The sequence below is a fragment of the Perna viridis genome, chromosome 8 (assembly GCF_037379345.1).
Source record: "Perna viridis isolate PV_CMFRI_1.1 ecotype Kerala chromosome 8, ASM3737934v1, whole genome shotgun sequence".
Lineage (NCBI taxonomy): Eukaryota > Metazoa > Mollusca > Bivalvia > Mytilida > Mytilidae > Perna > Perna viridis.
The window spans coordinates 42,230,265-42,251,313 of record NC_142452.1 but is presented as its reverse complement, the minus strand read 5'-3'; the positions used below and the strand labels follow the sequence as shown (position 1 = coordinate 42,251,313).

General features: G+C 34.4%; 2 protein-coding genes across 2 annotated transcripts; both read left to right on the top strand.

Annotated features, from left to right (window-relative positions):
* The first annotated feature begins 1,885 nt into the window (after positions 1-1,885).
* Positions 1,886-13,529, top strand: LOC148610582 (putative ammonium transporter 1). The gene is made up of 11 exons (XM_088595742.1): positions 1,886-2,224; positions 3,865-3,954; positions 4,405-4,632; positions 5,280-5,374; positions 6,111-6,248; positions 6,998-7,231; positions 7,992-8,130; positions 8,411-8,505; positions 10,376-10,502; positions 11,626-11,769; positions 13,122-13,529. The coding sequence occupies exons 1-11, from the start codon at positions 2,086-2,088 to the stop codon at positions 13,247-13,249; spliced, it is 1,557 nt and encodes a 518-aa protein (XP_088451868.1). The 5' UTR covers positions 1,886-2,085; the 3' UTR covers positions 13,250-13,529.
* A 4,225-nt stretch (positions 13,530-17,754) lies between these two features.
* Positions 17,755-20,033, top strand: LOC148610581 (uncharacterized). Its single transcript, XM_088543205.1, has 2 exons — positions 17,755-17,809; positions 18,795-20,033. Exons 1-2 carry the CDS (start codon positions 17,755-17,757, stop codon positions 20,030-20,032), a joined length of 1,293 nt encoding a protein of 430 aa, XP_088399331.1. The 3' UTR covers position 20,033.
* Positions 20,034-21,049: the final 1,016 nt, after the last annotated feature.

Here is a 21,049-nt window from a genome sequence, read left to right as displayed (position 1 = left end):
TAACTCAATGCACCAACATGATATGATAAATATTGTCTTCTTTCTTGATTCTGATGGTGCAAATAGTCAAATTACACTATTAAAATGGTGAGTTTTTTTTCATACCATCTTTCACCACTGCCTGATTCTTACACAGATTGATACTTAAAGTCTCGCATTTCATATATACATACATATACATATAAACTAGTGATTCACACCATATAATTCATACAACATCATACAATATAACAATATTTTGAATCATTGCCTTTAAAAACACGTGCATTTATCTACATATATTGAGAGCCACTCATTTTAAAGATTTATGAGAGACTGTATACTCAAAACAAAAACAAAAAAACACAATAGGATACAAAATATAAATACAAAACACTGATACTCATTTTACTTATATCAAATATTTCTTCTAGTTAATAAAAGCCCGCGACAGATTTTGGCTGTATAAAAGAACATATTTTCATTACTAAATAAAAAATACGTGCAAGTCCCTTTCTATTTAGAATGATAAATATATTGCTTTCTTTTTCAGTATAAGCCTATATTTGTACCCCACTGGATAAAAAAAGCCAAGATTTTGTTTACTCAATTGTTTAAGCGTTTAAGTCCTCCTGGGACAGCATGTGAGAACAAACTAAATAAATTTAAAAGTAATCGTGTAGCCCAATGTCTAACTTAAACAAAGGTACCAAGAAAGTTGCGGTAATACTTAGGATTTTGCGGTAAAATGAAAAAAAAATGTTCCCCTAACCGAAGAATCGAAAATGCCATTTTTGCATTTTTTTGATAAATTCTGACTACAAAAATGGCCAAAAATCATCAAAAGAACTCCAGAAGTATGAATTGTGATAGTACTAAACAGAAAATACCATATCAGCTATTTTTACTGAAGTATTAATACTCTAAGGGTTTTGACATTGAAAAATATGTCAATTTAAGCGATTTTTCAGGGGGGTAGGGGTACATTTTTTTTATTTTACCGCAAACACCCAAGTGTTACCTTTCATGGTACCATTGTAAAGCTGAGACATTGGGCTATATGATTAGATATACATATGTCAGTTTACTTCGGTCTGTACAAAGAAGAAGTTCGTGGAATCAAAAAAAAATTTTAAATGATTTTTTGCCTCAACGATGTATAAAAAGTAGCAAAAAAATACCAAAATGCTTCAGTTTATTTTTTGGTGACAAAAAGATTCGTAAATGGGAGGTATAACGGTACCTGAAAATCATATTTTGGTTGATGAGTGGGGGTGCACGGGATTATCTCAGCCCACGTACTGCTATTATAATGTATTTTTCATCTCCAATGTGATTTCTAAACCGATTTTTTCAGCGACTGGTTTGTTTCATATCGCAAATATGCAATACAACATCCAAAGATGTATTTTGTATTGCATATTTGCAAATATGATCCTATACAATAGTTTTTTTTTTCTAATATGAATTCTTTCTATGGTTTGATCAAAGAGTGGTTGGCCATTTGTAGATTATGACTGCCCCTCGGGAAGTTATGAACAATATCAACACAGTAGTATATTGTGAAAATAAAGTTTCACAAAACTTTTTTTTTTAAATTACATGTTTAGCCTATGAAAATAACTCAACGGCACGAAACAAAAGAAGTGCAGGCTAATGTACAACAAAGCCACAATTAGCAGGAGTGAAAAGGTAGATTTGAGTTCAACTAATTGAAATGCGGCAAAGGTGTCAAAAATCTTTTTTTTTCACAAACAACTCAAATAATAAATAATAAGTTAGTACATGCCAAAGGCGCACTTGATTTGTCCAGGTAATTTGGCATGACCGGATGAGTACTTTTTATTTCTTCTCGGTCCAATAATTTTCCTCGGGGTCCCCTTTTCATAAAGAATCGAGACTCAGGGAATAACAGCTGGAATATTTTTCTCCCGCACAGATAAAAATTTCCGAAATCCAAAGGACAATAAAAAGTTACGTTTAATACTTCGCGTGAAAACGCAATAAAGTCATTTCCAGAAGTGGACTTAAAAAGATATTTTTCGCCGACATTGGGTGCATTTCAGCAGTTTAACCTGACCGTGTTATTGTACATTCCTTTACAAAATGTCGCTGTCAGAAATGGATGCAAAAATCCTGAAGCTGCAAGCACAGTTAAACGCTACTAATGAAATATTGGATTCGTTTATACATGGGACCGAAGTGGATCAGTTTTTCCTCCTCATAATGGGAATGGTCATATTTCGTAAGTTTTTAAATTTTGAATATACATGTACATATATTATTATTTCTATACGCATCACCACAAAAGAATTGTCTCTCCCATTCGTAGGCTTCATTCACACCGCACGAGCGAATGAATAAAAATTTGTAATTTCCCGCCACGTGCCGGGAAATTAAAATGTCGCTTGAAGACTACCGCGCTTACCATGTTTACCAAGTTCACAGTTGTTATTCATATTGCTAATCAATTAAATGCTTGTTAATTTACGAATGTTATTCATATTTTAAAAGATTAGTTGGTAGTGTGTCAACTAAATCATAATGGTAGTGATATCGATGACGCAATGACTTGATAACTGGAAGGGGAGGTCCTTGATAAAGCAGTTGATGTTGGGAGAATTTAGGGTGTTTATGGTTTTATCTCCACTCTCGATAGCTAAATTTTAGCTTGTATTTTAAAATATATGAAAATTTAACTACCGAGAGAAGAGAAATCCTGTAATCACCTCGAGACTGAAGGAGAATCTCTATATATATGAACCGTTTCCGGAAGGCAATAGGTCCTCGTCCACGCATTCGTGGACGCAGAGTCTCTTCAGTTAAATTCAAACCGGATGTGAGGACGATTAGCTTGTAGAGGCTCCCCGTCCACGGATGCGTGGACGATCAGCCACTGCCTTTCCGGAAAGGTCAACTATCGTTTTGCACGATTATCGTGTGCCAACCACGAATAACTTGTTATTGTTTAACATCTATAAATGAAATAAATATTTCCCTGATGAAAAGTTTTAAATTGCACTCACAAATAATTAAACTTACATCGGAACTAGTGTAATTAAACATGTTATATAATTCTATAAGCGTGAGAAAAGAATATGAATATTATTTACTGAGGTAAAGATACTTTTACCCGAATAATATTAATTATTTGTGATATTTTTACCGCAAATACGATTATTTTGTCGAGGTAAAAATACCAATTTAATCGAGGTAATTAAAACGAGTCCTGGCGGTGTTACATGTATTATAGGATATTCTCGATCGTCGAGTTTCTTGATAAGATCTTTCCCCTTTTGGGTAGTTGCGCCGTTGGATCTCAATCGGGATAAAAATTTGAAGGCTAATATAAAGTATAAATAATATGCATACACTGCGGAATCAAATGCGAATCAAACACGCAGAGGAGTTCACATGTAAAAAATAAACTGTTTGTGATATGACCCAATTTAGCGCAGTGTGCAAGTAGAATTTGCATCAGAATGTATACGTTTCAATCGCGTGAGCGCAGTATAATATTAAATCTCAAAACGTGTGACGTGTATAAATGTCAGGGCTACCACGATAGTGTACAACGTTAAAAATGTACATCGATCGATCAGGCGAATTGGGTAATGAGAATCGTAATGCTGGATAATGCGTACCGTAATGCGCCTTATCGCGTGAAAGCAGCAATAGATAAGGAGTCGAGTAGACAGAAACAAGCTGTTCCGCCTATTTTCTAAAAACATAATTTTCTTTGGTGTTTTTTTTTTTTCATCCTCCAACACCTACGGGCGCGATTACGAATTGAATAAATGAAACTAATATAGTACCCTTTATCATAAAGTGGTTAATGACTTATTTCTAAGCTCGGTTCTAATATATGTTGGTTCTTCTTTCCAGTGATGCAGTGTGGATTTGCTTTGCTAGAAGCTGGATCGGTCCGAAGTAAAAACACAACGAATATCTTGATAAAAAACTTACTGGATGCATGTGAGTATTATTTAGGTACCAATATGTTAAATCTAAATACGAGAAAATTGATTTTGTAATCACAGATACCCCTATATTTCCAAGTTTAAAAAAACATAATGCCTGTATAGACTTAGTAATCAAATTAATTAATGCCTTGCATGGTGTGATGTACATCATACATCATAATCAAAATCATACTCTATGGTTCATAGCCATTTGTAAAATTTGGAAAACTCGATAACTATCATCCGGAAATCGCCATGTATACCACTCTCCAACCCTGAGGCAGACATTTTTTTTTGGTGGGGGATATTTTTTTGGCATGTTTACTGAGTCAGAATATTTAATTATACAGAATCATTTTCTAACCAACAAAATCAAATGGTAAGTGCCTATCTTATTTCCGTTTCTCTGCTACAATTATGCATTATGAATGTCGCAAATGTACGTCTCCTTTTATTATTCCAGTTATATCAGGTTTATCTTACTGGCTTTTTGGTTATGCTTTCGGATTTGGAGAAGGTAACAAATTTATCGGTTACAATGGATTCGCGCTTTCCGGTGTAGAAGGTGATCAATTCGCCTTCTGGTTCTTCCAGTATGTATTCGCCGCCACTGCAACTACGATAGTATCCGGTGCGGTTGCGGAAAGATGCGACTTTGTGGCCTATCTTGTCTACAGCTTCTGCATTACAGGTAATTTGGTGGAAATTGTTCAAAGCTTTTATATAAAGGTAAAGTAAATATTATTGCAGTAGAAGATAAATCATATTTCCTATACTAATACAAGATTGAGGAATAGTAATCTTTAATATTTCGCCATAGTCACTTTCTTTGATAGCACAACCTTTTATAAATGAACAACACAGGGGCCGATCCAAGAATTTATGAAAGAGAAATCGATCAAGATTTTTATAAAAGCAGTGTCCAGAGGATTATCTGCTCATATCGCAATAGAATTAACGCGAAACTTTCAAACAAGAGGGAAGGGGGTCCAACCCCCGACACGGGCGGATCCAGGATTTCATGAAGGGAAGGCGTAATTACGAGAATCAATATAAAAGGGAACCCGAGTTTGACGTGTTTAATGAAGGAATGTAATAAATTGCAATATTCAATACAATATTAAGCAGATTGCGATGTATTTTTATTTGTTTTTTTTTCTTTGAAAAGTGGGGGCATATGCAAATTACGCCTTCGCCTGGATCCGCCCCTGCCCGGTATACACCCACCGATTCTGCCACTGATCAAAACACTGACTATTGTAACTAACTAAGGGGGGTTTTAACGTCCTTGATTACCCTGTTGGGCCGCACGGACAGTCTGACTATTGTATTTTTCAGGATTTATTTATCCTGTAATAACCCACTGGGCGTGGTCATCTGGTGGATGGCTAGCTGTTGGTTTCACTGATGGGGAACTAGAGATTTCATATAGTGTAAGTTTAACTGTTTCATAAATAATTGAATTTCAGAAGTAACACGGTTTCTAATTGATTAATAAAAGTTGTCCAACCTCTCAAAGACTTATGTAAAGTGATTGTGACGTCATAAAACTTCTATTAATGATTCATATACCGAAAAAATATAACAGACGTCAGTCATTCCTTAGATACACATGTGAATATGATTTTCAGCTAAATATACATGTAGCTTGAGTCGGTATAAAACCTCCCGAGAGCTTATGTTATTTGTTAAATGTAATCATTAACCCGACTTTAAATAAAAACTACTTACTTACCAGTTTTTGGTGGAGTCCGAGTTCTTTGTTGTGTTTGTCTGTTTCCCATGTCTGGTCTTTGTCCCTGAATAACATTCTTTTGATTTCCGCTGAAATCTTGGTTCCGTTAATTACCCTTACTTACTTATTACAATATGCTTGGTAAAGCATTATTTATTACTGTCCAGTTTAAGAAACAATTATGTGGGCCAGGGTCAAGGTATGTATATTTCTGTAATCCAATTCTAAATTCAATTTATTTTTAAGGTTTTCCATTGATTTGATGTTAATTGATGACAACTTGTTTGATGTCGTAAACGGATGTTGACTAAATAAGGAAACGAAGTAAAACAAAACCGTTAAAAGAGCGCTTAAGACTAACATATCATGAAACAAAGACAGGGTTTACATTGAGAAAAATATGTTATGAATCAGAATATTTTTTTTGGTTCTAGGACTTTGCCGGAAGTGGCGTTGTTCATTGTGCTGGAGGAGTTTGCGCATTTGTAGGTGCAGCAGTAATAGGCCCACGTAAAGGGAGGTTTGATAAAGAGTCTGGAAAGCCACAAGATATAAAGGGTCACTCCGTTCCAGTAAGTTGTATACTATATTCACGGCTTATATACTATTGATAAAATAAGTTTAGAGACGTTGACATTGATTGAAGGTGAGATGGGCAATTTTAATAAGATTAAAAAAAAGAACATACTCCTTCCCGACCACATTCTTGCTTTTTTAAACCCTACCATCACTACACCCCGAGTTCTGATGTTGGGTGTAAAACAAACAGAATTATTACATATAACATCTATTGATTTGTTTTATAAACAACTCTGAAAAAGGACTTCCGTCTTCCCCAGACGTGACATTTTATGAGCAAATAGGTGGGTGTTTGTAAAGCTGAGGACTTTAACCTACCGGTGCACCTGGTCCATGCTCCCAGTTTTTAGTGGAATCCGGGTTGTTCATTTACTTTTGTTTCTTTGTACGTGTTATTTTGGTTACTTCATGTGAAAAAGCTACACATAACTCGAAAACATATGTACGTTGCCGATCTTAACATTTTTCCATTTTCCAGTGGAATAACCGTACTTGATAACTTTATGTACTACTTTAAAAGAAATCTTAATTGTTAAAAAAACAACTAATTTTTACAATCTTTGTTCAATTAAGGAATATTTATGGAATATTTGTTTTTTGTTTATTTATCTCTCTGCCTGACTCGTGTTAATTTCTAAACAGTCAAGTTACTTGTTGGAATTAAAATATACATTTGTACTTTTATCCAAAAGCGTGCTTGTTTTTGTCTAAATCATTTCCCATCTTTTCCCCTATTTTACAGCTTGCAGCTTTAGGCGGGTTCATCCTATTGTTCGGCTTCCTCGCCTTCAACGGATCATCCCAGGGAGCTATTTCGAGTCCTGGGGACGGAACAGTCGTTGCTACAGCTGTCAAGAACACTGTTTTGGGAGGAACAGGTGGCGCCTTTATTACTTTAACCCTTAACAGAATAAAATGGTTCGGTAACAGTACATGGAGCTTCCTAACAACCCTTAATGGTTGCCTTGCTGGGATGGTAAGTTACCATATACGGAGCCAAGCGGTGACAGAGGAACCTGAGCCCCCATGTATGCTAAAACGTTTTGGCTATTCTTACTAAATAACAGGAGTGGTCCTCCCTTAGACCCGTCAGTCTCAAAGCCTCCTCCGTTTTCGGAATTTCTGAGTCTGCGTCCGTTTGTAGTACCAAAATTAAGACACCCGGTGGCGATTCCAGAAACATATCAAGAGAGGGGAATCAGGTAATCATTTGCCCATATTTTTCACAAAATTTACAAAATGAGGGATTTAATACCCGGAACCCTCGCTCTAGATCCACCACTGATGCGAAACAGCAGGTCCGGACACAACGCACCCTAAACAATTTCAATAATACATATTCAAACAATTGCTATAAAGATTTATGGGAATACAGTTACTGTCTTGACCTTTCAACTACAACACTGATATAATTTCATAAAATTACAGAAATAGCAAACGGAACTAAAATAAATTAGGCAACAGAAAAAAAAACATTTATTTACCATTGTTTAATTGTTTGATGGAATGTCTAAAGTGTTGAATACACGTATATCTATACTTATGCTAAAAGTTTAAGATTTGTGGGGGGGTGGGCTAAAACATTCTATAGATTCCTTTACTTTACTATAATTTACTTTTTTGTAATCGATGAGCATTTTTGACGTATTCTTCATGTACAGACTACCCTGCAGATAATACTATTGACCACTTGCGGCTTATGAATACCAACCCTCTTTTTTATTTTTTTTTTTCAGGTGGCTGTGTGCGCAAACTGTAACCAGACCACAACATATGGCGCTTTTGTAATTGGTATTGGTGGTGGCATTTTCTACATGATATTTACCTGGGGCGTGCTAAAACTGAAGGTCGATGACCCCTTGGATGCTACTGCAGGTACGTTTTTAAAAATTGGCCCTCTTGTTTAGTAACGGAGTAAGAGTCACTATATTTTAATACAGACTGCTCCAGTTTGCTCCAGCTTTAAACTTCTCATTTTTTCGACGTATTTCATATGTTCGCTAGTCTCTTCACTTTATACTTATCCGTCTTGCATGTGATTTTTAATTATTCTTTATAGTTCCGATTTTGTTTCGGTTACAACTTAAATTAAGTCATCACAGATTGTATATGTGACCTACAAGCACAATTAAATGAAATAACGTTTATATTTCAGTGCACCTTGGAGGAGGATTGTGGGGTGTCATAGCAACGGCGCTTCTCTCAACAGATTTTGGCATATTTTATAAAGGGGACAGACAGTCGGCCTTGGTACGTGAAATTCTAATACATCATGCTCATAAAAAAATAATTCTTAGTATTGTACCTTCAGTTTCGAGTTATGAATACACCATACTGACGTATATCTTACTGAAAAACAAACTAACACTCAGGTGCAGTTGTTAATATGGGGTAGGCATTGCTAAATCAGCGAGCACCGTGAGCTTTACCATACATGTACCGTCTGTGTGAGACTGATAAAAATAATACAGGACAGTACAAAAGGGGGGTCGACCCGGATGAAAATGTTTGCTTCGCAAATGCAATATTTTTGTTTATATCTAAGCAGCAAGCGAATTTAATGATTAATTTTATTTCAAAATCTGCCTTGTTAATTAATGGGGGAGTTTGTTTGTTTGTTTTTTTCAATAAATGAATAAGAAATTTCATTCCCCAAAATTTCAACCCCATACTCCCTTCTCCCTCGCTATCGAAATGGTCGATAACTTTACAGCACTTCACAATACTTTACATATTTTATCCCTTAAGGGCATCTCTAGCAACATCCTTTTCTGTTTTGGCCCTGTACAGATACCGGAAATATTCAATTCACCATGGATGGGGGGAATATTTTACACATATCATGTGACGTAAACAAAATTCAGACGATAGCTGTAAATTCCAAACAAGAAAATGATTGCCTTTCCTGTCTTAGAAAAGCTATTCCCTACTTGCGGAGCTCGGGATGCAGCCATATTTTATCCTGTTTTTGCAGTTACCTCCCGTAAGAGCAGGTGTAATTTCGAAGTCTCTCTAATCGATGTTCGGATTCGGGTGCAGAAAAAGAGGTAACTCGAATGAAAATGGAATCCCCAGCAGACAAACACAACGGTGTTTCTAAAATTTACAGGATGTTTCATTTTGTTGGTAGGTTACATAAGGATGATTTTCATTTGTATCCCGGGTAAAGAAAATTTATGGCAGGGTTAGTAGAACGAGAAATTCCCTTTTGACTTTCGAGATTTTCTAAAGTATCGTCGATATCGGATGGAAAACCTTACGTGCTCCGAAGACACCTGCTCCAAAGGGAGATAAATGTTGGTCCGCAAGTCGGGAATGCTTCGAATTGGATAATATAATCGAAGTTATATTTTTTTCCAAGGCGGGTTAGGTTCTTGACAACAGCGACAGTGGAACAGCGACGATAAATGTACGTACATCCACGTATTTCCCGAACCCTTTAAAACCATCATATTCACTTCTTTTAATTAGTAAAAAAATTGAGAAAGACTCGAAACTATCAGAAAAGATTAATTCATTTTTACTGAATCGTAGTCTTAACCTATGTACTTTTATTTGTTTGGTTTAAGGAAGCGATGAATTTTCTCCGAAAGGACAGTTACTTTTTGTTACTTCCGGGATATGGCTTTTTTTTCGTTAGTATATTGGGGAACCTTAAGGGAAATTTAGACAATACATGTAATAACCGTAGAGCTCACACCACTTCGTGGCGCTCGCTACTATATATAGCTAGTTTTGTTAATTGGTACCCACTTTCAAACCACTTTAAATTTCTAGCTAAAGGCCTGTACTGGCTACGCACAAAGAGGTCTTTTAATACGATTTTCTATTTGCAATGATCTTTATTCACAAACCCATATTATTGTATATGAAATTAATAAACGCACTTTATAAATCTGGATTCTATTCTGCTTCACTAAAAACCGCAAAGAACTCCTAGTAACAAAAATTCAAACATGAAAATGAGACTCCTCATGTTGTGAAGATTTTGGCACTACTGTAAAGCCATGCTTATTTTAGACTTAACTAAAGATAAATGAGTTGTACCAGTCAGTTATTTTTTATTGCACAACCACAACAACTTTTTCAATAACTATATTGTCTTACATGTTCATTTCAGCATCTAGTCTGGCAGTTAGCAGGAGTAGGCGCGATAATTGCATGGTCTGTCGTATTGAGTTTCATCATGTTTTTTATCCTGAAAAAGACCAATATTCTACGAGTTTCATTTGATTTGGAAGTCAAAGGTGCGTTTATGTACACTCTTCTTTGTATTTATTGTTTTGATTTGTTATAAACCATCTCGGTTGGTGGTCTTTTGGCAATAAAATGCAAAAGGTCGTGGGTTTCATTTATAATTATACTAAAGGCATAAATAGAAAGTTGCTGTCTTCTGCCATTCGTGTAGTATTACTGACGACTGACTGATTTGGGTTCAGAATCTTTTGGGTTTAAATGTCATCTGGTTGTGATAAATCATCTCGATTAGTTACCTTTTAGCACATGAAATGCGAAAGATCCAATTTATCCTGCGATGAGTTCATTAAAGGGCAAATAACGGGTGTCAAATAATTTTTTGGTTTATTTGTATAGTAGCGAATAAAGCAATCATGACGTCACAAGCCAGACTACTTTTTTTTTTACCTTTGATCTCTTGTTTGTAAACATGGTAATTATGTCAACAAGCACGGTCTTTGTTTCCAGTTGTCGCAACAAAGATTTTCGACCCATTTTTTTTTCATGAAAATGAACTAAATAAATGATTGAAAAAATGGTGAATACGAACGTTCCAATGATTTGTAAGAATTGTGTCCCTTACCCTAGGTCATCACCATGCAATGTTGAATGAAACTAAAACCAGCCCAGATAAAATTCGTACACAGCCTACAAAAGATCAATGACTTTGTCAAAAGTGAAAGTAGGTCACGGAAGAATTTATTTCACATCAGAAAAACATGTTAAATGACAGAAATCATTGTTTAATTTTGAATATTCATGTTAATATGTTTATGACTCGTTTAAAAGTAAATGTAACAATTTACAATATTTCGTCAAATAATGTCCATCTCTCAGAACTACTTTTTGACTTATTATTTGTCTGAAATGTGTTCTGGTGAAATGTACATGACTTTTAAAAGCGAGTATGGCAATGATTGCTCAATTTCAAAACATGTTCCATTCAGTGGCTACATGTATGTTTTTTTTTTTACTGAAAAAGAGGTACGATCTTCAATCGACGATCGTAACTACTCTACACAAAGTTGGATACTCGATTGAACAAAATAGTCCTTCTGGTCACGTCGTTAGGCAGATTTAACCATCGTCGAAAACGAATCTCTGCGTAATATAAGATTGATATTTTGTCTTCAGGACTTGACATTCCCAAACACGGAGAACCAGCATACCCTGTCGGGGCCTATGGACACGGATGGGGAGAACAAGGGGATACAGTTGGACACTCGATAGAACAACTGACGAAAAAGGAGAATCCAGTTTTATCAATGAGAGCGTCAGGTATGCTTTTGTTTTGTTTTAGAAGCAGCAGTCGCTGTTGGTAAAATGTCGGCAAAAAGAGTCAATTTTATTTAAGATTATAATGACGATTGTTAGGTTTAAGAAACATGGAAATTCGGAGAAGCCCATAAACTCTGTAGAACTTTTTTTTAAATCTTGAATTTGCTTTTACTGAACGTACAGGAAAAATATCAGAGATTACACTAACATCCGTAATAGGGTCGTAAGTCTCATTCTAGTTCAGTTTTCTTTCAATATGTAGAACGTATTGAAACCCGGTGACCGATCAGTATTTTGTTGAATACTTCCTGGATCACTTGTTGGTTTTTAGGTGTCATACCACTATTTATGGTCTCCGTTACTTTCTTTGTTAATTTCAGCTATTTATAAGGCTAAAAAAATCACTGCAGTACAGATGATGCTGGAGGGGTTTCATGATGATGGTCATCCTTTACGTTATCTCTCATGAAAATGCCAACATACCTTATGTGCCTTCTAAGAAAGAACGGTGAAGTGAAAGTAGACAGGTGCAACTAGAAACATAGTTCAATATTGGGACTACTTTGTGTCATTACGAACTACTTTCTTGTATGTGCAGGCAACCGGTTTCCGAAATAGTGGTATTACACCTTTAGCCTTGTTATCGTGTAGAAATTCATATACCTATCTTTTTATCGATATTTTTGTAAAGAAAGGTAATACTTTTAATACTGATCTCAATACTCTGTGAAGAACAAATTTCCAAGCATTTGAATAGTAAATTAGAACACATTCTTATGAAACCACGGAGTAACTATGTTTAGAATCAGAAAAATCTTATAGATATCTGATCTGCTATATTGATCCCTACAACATTTTAATTGTGATAGTATATAGTGGACGTCCTTCTGAAATGTTAAGTAAATAGGTACACTCTCAAGAGGTGTTGGACTTAATGTATAGGGTGCAACCATTTTTATTTTATTTATATTTGTATTATTTGTGTTTATTTGGGGGAATATTATTGTTATTTTTTATTTTATTTATTTTTCTGGTTGGTTCGTGTTTGGTCCCGGAATATAAGTATATCATGTTCCTCTTTCTAATCATAATCTCTTGGCTTTTACTTTGATGTACTTAGGGAGCGCTGCATTCGTAAGTTTTCTGTATGTCCTGGATTTTAAGTTGTTGTAGAACTGCTCATCGTTGACTCCCTTTATGTGATAAGACCAACTGCTTTTCCAGATTGTCTGGTCCCGCATATGCACTTAAAGTTCGATTTTCTCGACATGAAAGTCAAATGTTGACGTCATATACCATAAGAAATGATAATTCAAGAATTTTTACAGTTGTGTTTTTCCGTTTCGTTTCAGACTATCTGGAAGTTGACTCATTGAAGAAGCTAAGTGCTAGCTCATACTCTATTAATGTTTCCGCCAATGGTTCAACCAATCAAATGGAAAGGGTGGTTTCACAGGAAACAGTGATGACAACTTTGTAAACTTCCGGTCGCGATCGATCGCCTGTATATACTTGATATGTTTTAAATTAACAATTTGTGATACAATGTATATTAAGTGATGTTTTCACTTTTTAACTTTTATAGAAGTTTTATTATAACTATAATTATGTTCATTATTTTACATGTCTTATAACTGTTTCTAGTTCTTATATTTCGAAAATAAATGATTTACTAGCACAAGTACATGTATATACACACAAATCGAATCGTCTTTGCCGCAAAACAATTGATACGTGATCAAATATATATTACCAATTGGTTTCTGGATGTGATATTTTGCCAAAACGAAAGGATTCACACGGAATAAATTTTAATTGGCTTTAGGTTCCAGGAGCGGATCCAGACACTTTGAGAAGGAAGGGTACGTGCCAGTCAGAGTTTCTCAAAAAGGGGGGGCTTGGACTTTATTTACCATTTTTGTCAATTTAACAAATGAAAATAATTAATTTTCCAATAAAAAGGAGGGGTGTCAACTCCCTGCATCCCCCCTGGTTCCTTCCAGTGCTATGATATTATTGGATAAAAAAGTGGGGTTAAGTGCTGAGTATTACTTTGAAACTAGCCACAGTTTAGTTTAGTTTGGCACTTTCGGCTAGGTGTGAAAAAATGGCATTAATGGAAAATGGTGGTTGCTATAGTGATTAAAAATGAAGATTCTATTGTAGATAAAACATTTTCTGAAAAAGGGTACTTTTAAAAGTACTTTGAAATGTTTCATATATTTTCCTTGTTTAAGGGGCTTTTTTTTCAATGACAATTTGACTTCATTTTGATAGTGAAAGTAAGTCAATTTTTTACCATGCTAAATTTGATAAGCGGATAACAAAGTGAAATACCTAAAAATCTAACCGGCGATGCCCATATGAGGAAGGGTTTTCAGAGGAAAAATTTTGACTGTTTCAGGGCATGAAATAAAAATCTAAGATATTTTGCGGGAAATTTGACATTTTTAAACCCGATTTTATCAACTTTTTGGCTAATTTTAGCATATTTTTGCATGGTTTCTATGGTAACCCTATATGTTGTGGGTAATTTTTTTACTGCATCCTAAAGGCCTTGGCTTGAGCTATTTCTAGATATATAGATTGACAGATGTTTGACATTTTTTAAAGTGATAAATGTTCCAAAGCATCAGATTACAAGACCAAAATTAGCCAGTTCTACAATACTGTAGAGTGCTGGCCTAGCCAAATTATCCATCTGCACAGGATATTGATAATAAAAGTGATATGCAGTTTGTGAATTATCGTTTCTAATAATACCCCCACTCCGATGGAGAGGGGTAAACTGTTTTACCCTTGTCCGTGTGTTCATCAATAACATTTTTCCGTCACACTTTTCGCAGGCAGTAACTACTCATTACTGCGGCTTGAAAATTTAAAACATTCTCCCTGTAGGTATGCCATATGGCGGGATCCATTTGCGGGAAAATTCGACGACTTTTAAGGACATTACTTATATCGTGATTAAAACCGGGGTTTCGCTAGAAAGCCATTGCTCAAAGATTTCTTGTTTATATTTCATTAACCTTATAAACTTGAAACACAGAATTATTAAGATGACTCAATGTAAAATACAAATGGCGAACTTTTCAATGTAAAGTAGGTATTTGTGCTTAAAAAGGATGACCAAAAATGTATATTAAGTAGCTGTCTTTGTAGGAATCATGCAAAATATGAAAAATGGGGTACACCCCAAAAAGGCTACATATTTTTTTATTTAATTTGCTTTATCGGTTTATATTATGAAATCTGTAATTATTCATTCCAATCTGCCCGCTCTTAGGAGATAATCAACATTGAAAATCCTATAGATTCTGTTGTATTTGAGTGTCATTTACAGAGTTATCTCCCTTAATTTTGTAATCTACTGTGCATTCTATGTAATTATATAATTTTTATCTCCTAAGATCACAGGTTGTATGAAAAACCGAATATTAATTTCTGTTTTCTATGGGAATTTAAACAAAATATCAAAAACAAAAATATGTAGGCTTTTCAACCATGAATCACCTTTTGCATGATTCTTTGCTGGGGTGCTACTTAAAACTAAGTGGGGTTAGATTATGCAGTCTTATAACACTGCCAACACACGACAGCACAACCAGATATAATTATGCTATGAACAAGTTAATGAATGTATGCAGAGAAACCAAGGGACATTTTTAGCATTTCATAGAGATCAGAATGCGTTTTTTTTTTCTACTTTTTACAGTGTATAATATGCACAAGAAAGGATTTTTTTTCACATTATTCATCTCTACTATAACTACACACAACAAGCGGTGCAAGATGCATAAAATATCAGACTCTGTATAGAATATGTAGATCTACTGATCTACTGATGTTCAGAAAAGTCTTCTCGTTCATTTTATATCGATATTACTTGGTCAAACGTTCACAGAGATAGTTTGTACTCAACGTTGTACAGAACAAAATTCGTTGCATTTGGTATTGCTTTTATGCAATTCAAAACTTTAACAACAGTATTTGGCTTGAAATGGCAAATTTATTTCAAGTTGTGCATGCATCACCACCATAATTGAAGAAACGCGGTAAAGTAGGTATTTAGTAGTCAAAGCGTGATTTCCAACTATAACGAAACACAACCAGCTAAATCATGAAAACTATGTGTATTCAAATTGACTAATTATATTACATAACTCAATAACATCGGAAATGTAAGTAGATGTAAACATTCTTGTTTTCAAATATGAAAGACTTAAATGTGTCTTTTTGTAAATTGAAATGATATATAATCTTCAAAAGTTTGTTAGGACATTAGTCTTTTATGCATGTTAAAAAAAAATGTCCCACTGTTTCATCTTTACCTGGGAGTTCATAAATGATACCCATTATGCGGTATTCTATATACAATCGGAACGAATAACTGATTCTGTGAAATTTAACAAAACATGAAAACTAATAAGCGTTTTTGATTTTTTGTCTGATGATACTTTTTGTTAATTTAAATATAATGTTGAATTTTCGGTACAAATATTTAAAACAACAAAAGTATATATTTAAGTATTTAAATATTATTGAAAAAAAAAGATTTTTTATGATCTTACATTCATTTTTCTGAATATTAAATTAAATAGAGTTATTATATTTTTCATCACCGAATTTGTAACAGACAAAAGAAAGATCAGTGCAAAATATATTTTCTCCCACATTTATGTTTTATCACCTGTACATGACAATCTGACCTGCGATGTTATAACTCAATGACATAACCATGTCCAGATCGGGTGAAAGGTTGGTCACCTATTTTACTTGGATCTTCATCAATACACAATGAAGCATGTAACATAAATACAAAGGCGTCCGCAATTGGTAGAAGCGCTCCAACAAATGACAAAAACGTCATAAATTATGTTCTTATGATCAAGTTATGGACAGTAAACATTTCAACGATTGTCAAAAATGTCCATATCGTGTATAATAGTTATAGTGTATCTGAAATCATTCATGTAATAGCTGTGCAATTTTCCCGAAAAGTTTCTTCAGTTTTATGTGTATCGTATGGCGGATATTCGGGAATAATTTGATTGCAATTTTTTCAACATTTTATAATTATGTATATAAGAGGATTTAATTGTGTTATTGTGTTTTTTTACTTTCTTGTAAGATTAGGTAAGTTGTTTCTTAAACTTAATTTATCTTTCTTTGACAAATAATGTGTATGGTGTACTTACAAAAACTGAAACAAAAACAAAAACAAACACAAAAACACAAAAAAAAAAAACAGCAATAATAAAACAGCAGACACGCGCATACGCACATACATAAAATAATTCAAACGCAAAACACAACAAAAGTTCAAACAAACAATGACAAAGCATAAATAAATCATGAATATACAAGAAAACAATATGCATTTTTTTTCTATTTTTACTTTTTTATTTTGAGTCGAATTTTGAGTTATATAAAATGGTAAATCTCATTTAATTAATAAATTTTCTCATTCATTTTGTATTGTTTTGTTTTGTTTTCTTTGTTTGTCTGTTTGTTTGTTTGTTTGTGTTTGTTTGGTTTTTTTTTGCTTTTGTTTTTATTTTTTTTGTTTTTTATTATTTTTTTAATTTCTTTTGTCGTTACCTTATTATGATTTTTGTCAATTTTGAGCTAAATCATAAGCTGATAAAATTGTACATATGTATAGAATACCGCGTAATGGATATCATTGTACAACTCCGAGGCAAATGTGAAATATTTAGTGATAAAAAAAGTGCTGATTTTCGTTTAATATTGTTGTTTTGGAAAATCCGATGTCATCCAGAGTTTAGAATCCCCCTTTTCTGCAATAAATGTTATTTAAATATTTTCTTATTTATAAAAAAAATCAATATATTGTTACCATATTTGTAGCTATACTAGTGTACAGTATTGTAGAATCCAGGAAAATCGTTCAAGTTTCAAAATATCTCGTCATGTTGTCAATAACACTATCAATGTCAGATCCTAAAATCTAATTGGCAGTAAATGTCTAAGAAGAAATTCCTGAGTAAATATCAGGAGTCACACAATATGATTAAAGGTGTGCTACAAACTATTCAAGCAAAGAATTAACCATATATATTTTGTTTGATTCATTGCTTATTTTCTGGTGTCCTCGTCAACATTACTTTTGTTTTCGTCTGTTCATTTATTTATACATGGTTTCATTTTCTAAATTTCATTTTCCTTTTTTCTTTGGGTGGAGGGGGTTTTATTGTAATGTTGTTTTATTTTGCTTCTCTGCCGTTGCAACGTTTGTTTGTATATTTTTAAATCCAGGCACTACAATATTTCAAATCTTAAATGCGCTTTCTTGTGCTAAAAGATGCGCGAATAAATCTTAAAAAAATACAAAAAAGTCCTAGTTCGTTCAGTTTAGAGGGTGGATATCTGGATACTGGTTGACATGATGTCTAGTATTTGAGTTAGTAGCAATGAAAAACACACTTGCATTGTAGTGTACTTTCGAATTTGTCATGTCATCAATTTTAGACACTGTCAACCAATCTAATGATGGCTAACCAATAATTATATTAAATAGAAATATAAAAAGAATTCCACACTAACCACATAAATGCAAAAAGACACAATGTCTCGCAATTACAAATAAGTGATTAAATAAGTATAAATATTGCAAAGCAAATTTTGGTAACAAACTAAACATGATTATTTATTGTTTAAGGCATTGAAAATGTTGCGAATCTTAGGGGGGAATCTCCTTTATGGCGGAAAACTATATTTTTATTATGCATTGTACAGACAATCACTAGATCGGGCTCAATTTAGACAAGTCAGCCCCTTCCGCTTCTGAATTTTCTGAACCCGCCTGGCCAACCGTGAAATAATTTGATCACCGGTATGCAAAATAATTCGTAGTTTTATCTAGGAAAAAAATGGGGATGAAAATACGAATTAAATCTCCTTAAAAATTAATCGATAGCATCCTTAACCCTTCTATGATGTATTTTCACGTCAATATTTATTTAACGACTAAAACTTTAGAAAATTATTCATTCTTCTTTCAGAGCATGAAGCTATAGCACAGAATCTTCTTGTCGTCAGCAAACATGAACCCGCAACAAGCGGAGACCTTGTCCCTAAAAGCCAACAGACACTACTTGTATCACCTGAAAAAGGAAAGACAGGCATTAAACGTTTCATATTCCCAAACCAAATCAACGAATCCTTTCTACCAAAAGGATTTTTGTCTGACCCGGTTCCTGCACGTGTTGTTTCTCCTATATCGCCGACAGCTTTAACACCCATTGGAACAACTGCTTCCGGTACAGGTTTTAATGGAATCACCCAATCTATAAATGGAATCATAAATGCTATTAACAAGAAAGCTAACTTGATTACAAGGTCGATTCAAAAAGATATTTCAAAACAAGCAAGTGGTTTGTCTGGTTTGATAAAATCGTCAGCTCATGAGCAGATAAATGCAATCCTTCAAAGTGCAATAGGTGGCATAGATAAAAAGAACAACATCAACGAACCTACCCAACTAGTAAGAAGAACCGGTAGTCGATCTCCCGTCAAAATTCTTTCTGTAAGTGATGCACAAAATAAAAGACGACAATTGGTTCCTTTAGTCGTTCGGAAGAACATTCAGCGAATAAACGACAACAAAGGGTCGCCAAGATCGACAGCGGTATCAAACAAAGCGTCGACACCTCTCGTGCTGTCCTCGCGCGATAGGAATAACAATCGAGTGAATCTGCTGCATATTTCGTCGGTACGATTACCAGCAAACCTAAGAAGAGGAACACCATCGACATCAGTCAGCAGAGCAATAGGCCGTCCACTCATTACTAGCAATAGAGCTTCAACTGTACTGCAAAGGGCGACATCTAATTCAGCGGCATCAGTCCCAAGAGTGACAGTGCCGTTGGTGAGACAAACTAATACATTGAATCGTCCTAGTTTAGTAAATTCTATAAGGACAATTGTAAATAGACAACAAACAAACAGAAATCAGCAAGGGAATAGAAATCAACAAAGAAATAGAAATACTCAAGCGACACGCCCACAAATAATAAGAACTACTGGAGTAGTTCCAAACAGGCAAAGGCAGACAGAGAACAACGATCGATCACGTGAAAGATGTCCTTCACGTGACGAATGTCGGCGTATTGTACCTGCAAACTGCAGACGACCAACATACGTAACAGACGATAACGGCAGACGAATATGTAGAGGTTGTGATGAGGACAGGTGTACGTTTGGTGGTTTTGAGCGAAGATGGGGAAGAGGGTTCGGGTGAAAAAAGGGGTAAATGTTTTTCATTTGCATGGTAATTTGTTCCTTTCCTCATATGTTAAAATTGATAACCACATATATGATAAAAAGCTAAATAGTTAATTACATACAGCCATACCTTCACGTGTACCAAATACATACATACACACATACATATACATGTGTTTTGCGTGAGTCAAGCAGGGCTTGCTCCCTAAAAAAACTCAATTTTAATAATCTATAAGAAAGCATGCAATCTACCATTTATGAGATAATACAGTCTTGTTGAGTAAAATTCATATTGTTTTTCATGAATGTTAACGTTGGTCTTCTTGAATCAAAACTCTTTCCTTTACGTCAGATGTTTCAGACAATTTGCTATAGATGGCCCTTAAATTCCAGGCATTTGGTGCATGTGTTTACCAATGGAGCATGATAGCCGGTACCAGATCAGTTCTAGATTTACGAGACGAGAGAGTATGCAGCATATCAAGTTGGATTTCCGTATTTGGCAAAAATCAAAATAATTTATGTACAGTATATTTATAATGTTTAAAAGATATTTTTGTAAAAAATGTTGTTTTGTTTTAAAAGTTAAAATAAACACGAAAAAAACACATAGTGTATTCTATTCACATTTTTTCTATGAACTTGACATTCGGCATGCACGTTAAGTAGCCGTCAATCTAAGTCACGCAGGAGTGATTTGTAGGTTGGAAGATCAAATTATTATTTTTATTTTAAGAAGTCGTTAGAAATGCTTTAGGGTATTGAATTTCAAAAATTATATCCGGGCGGATCTAGAGATATTGAAAGGGGTTCCAGGCTATTATTTGCCCTACTCCTACAATGTAAGAAGTTGGAATTCCGTTCCTCCATATCCCAACTTCTTACTTCCGAGCGCCATATTGAATAACACTCGTTCCGCCGTTCTTTGAAATCGGCAGAATTATAGTTAACTATTTGTCATTTAAAACGTTTTATATAGTTTCTTTACCATAACACGACTGAAGTTGGCTAAACTGAAGAAAAAAATATGACC

Excerpts from the sequence above, each read along its gene's own strand:
- LOC148610582 (XM_088595742.1), top strand. The coding sequence starts at position 2,086 with ATGTCGCTGTCAGAAATGGATGCAAAAATCCTGAAGCTGCAAGCACAG. Across the intron at positions 5,375-6,110 it reads AACTAGAGATTTCATATAGT|GACTTTGCCGGAAGTGGCGT; the intron begins GTAAGTTTAACT and ends TTTTGGTTCTAG. Across the intron at positions 8,131-8,410 it reads CCCCTTGGATGCTACTGCAG|TGCACCTTGGAGGAGGATTG; the intron begins GTACGTTTTTAA and ends TTTATATTTCAG.
- LOC148610581 (XM_088543205.1), top strand. The coding sequence starts at position 17,755 with ATGTCTAAGAAGAAATTCCTGAGTAAATATCAGGAGTCACACAATATG. Across the intron at positions 17,810-18,794 it reads GTCACACAATATGATTAAAG|AGCATGAAGCTATAGCACAG; the intron begins GTGTGCTACAAA and ends TTCTTCTTTCAG.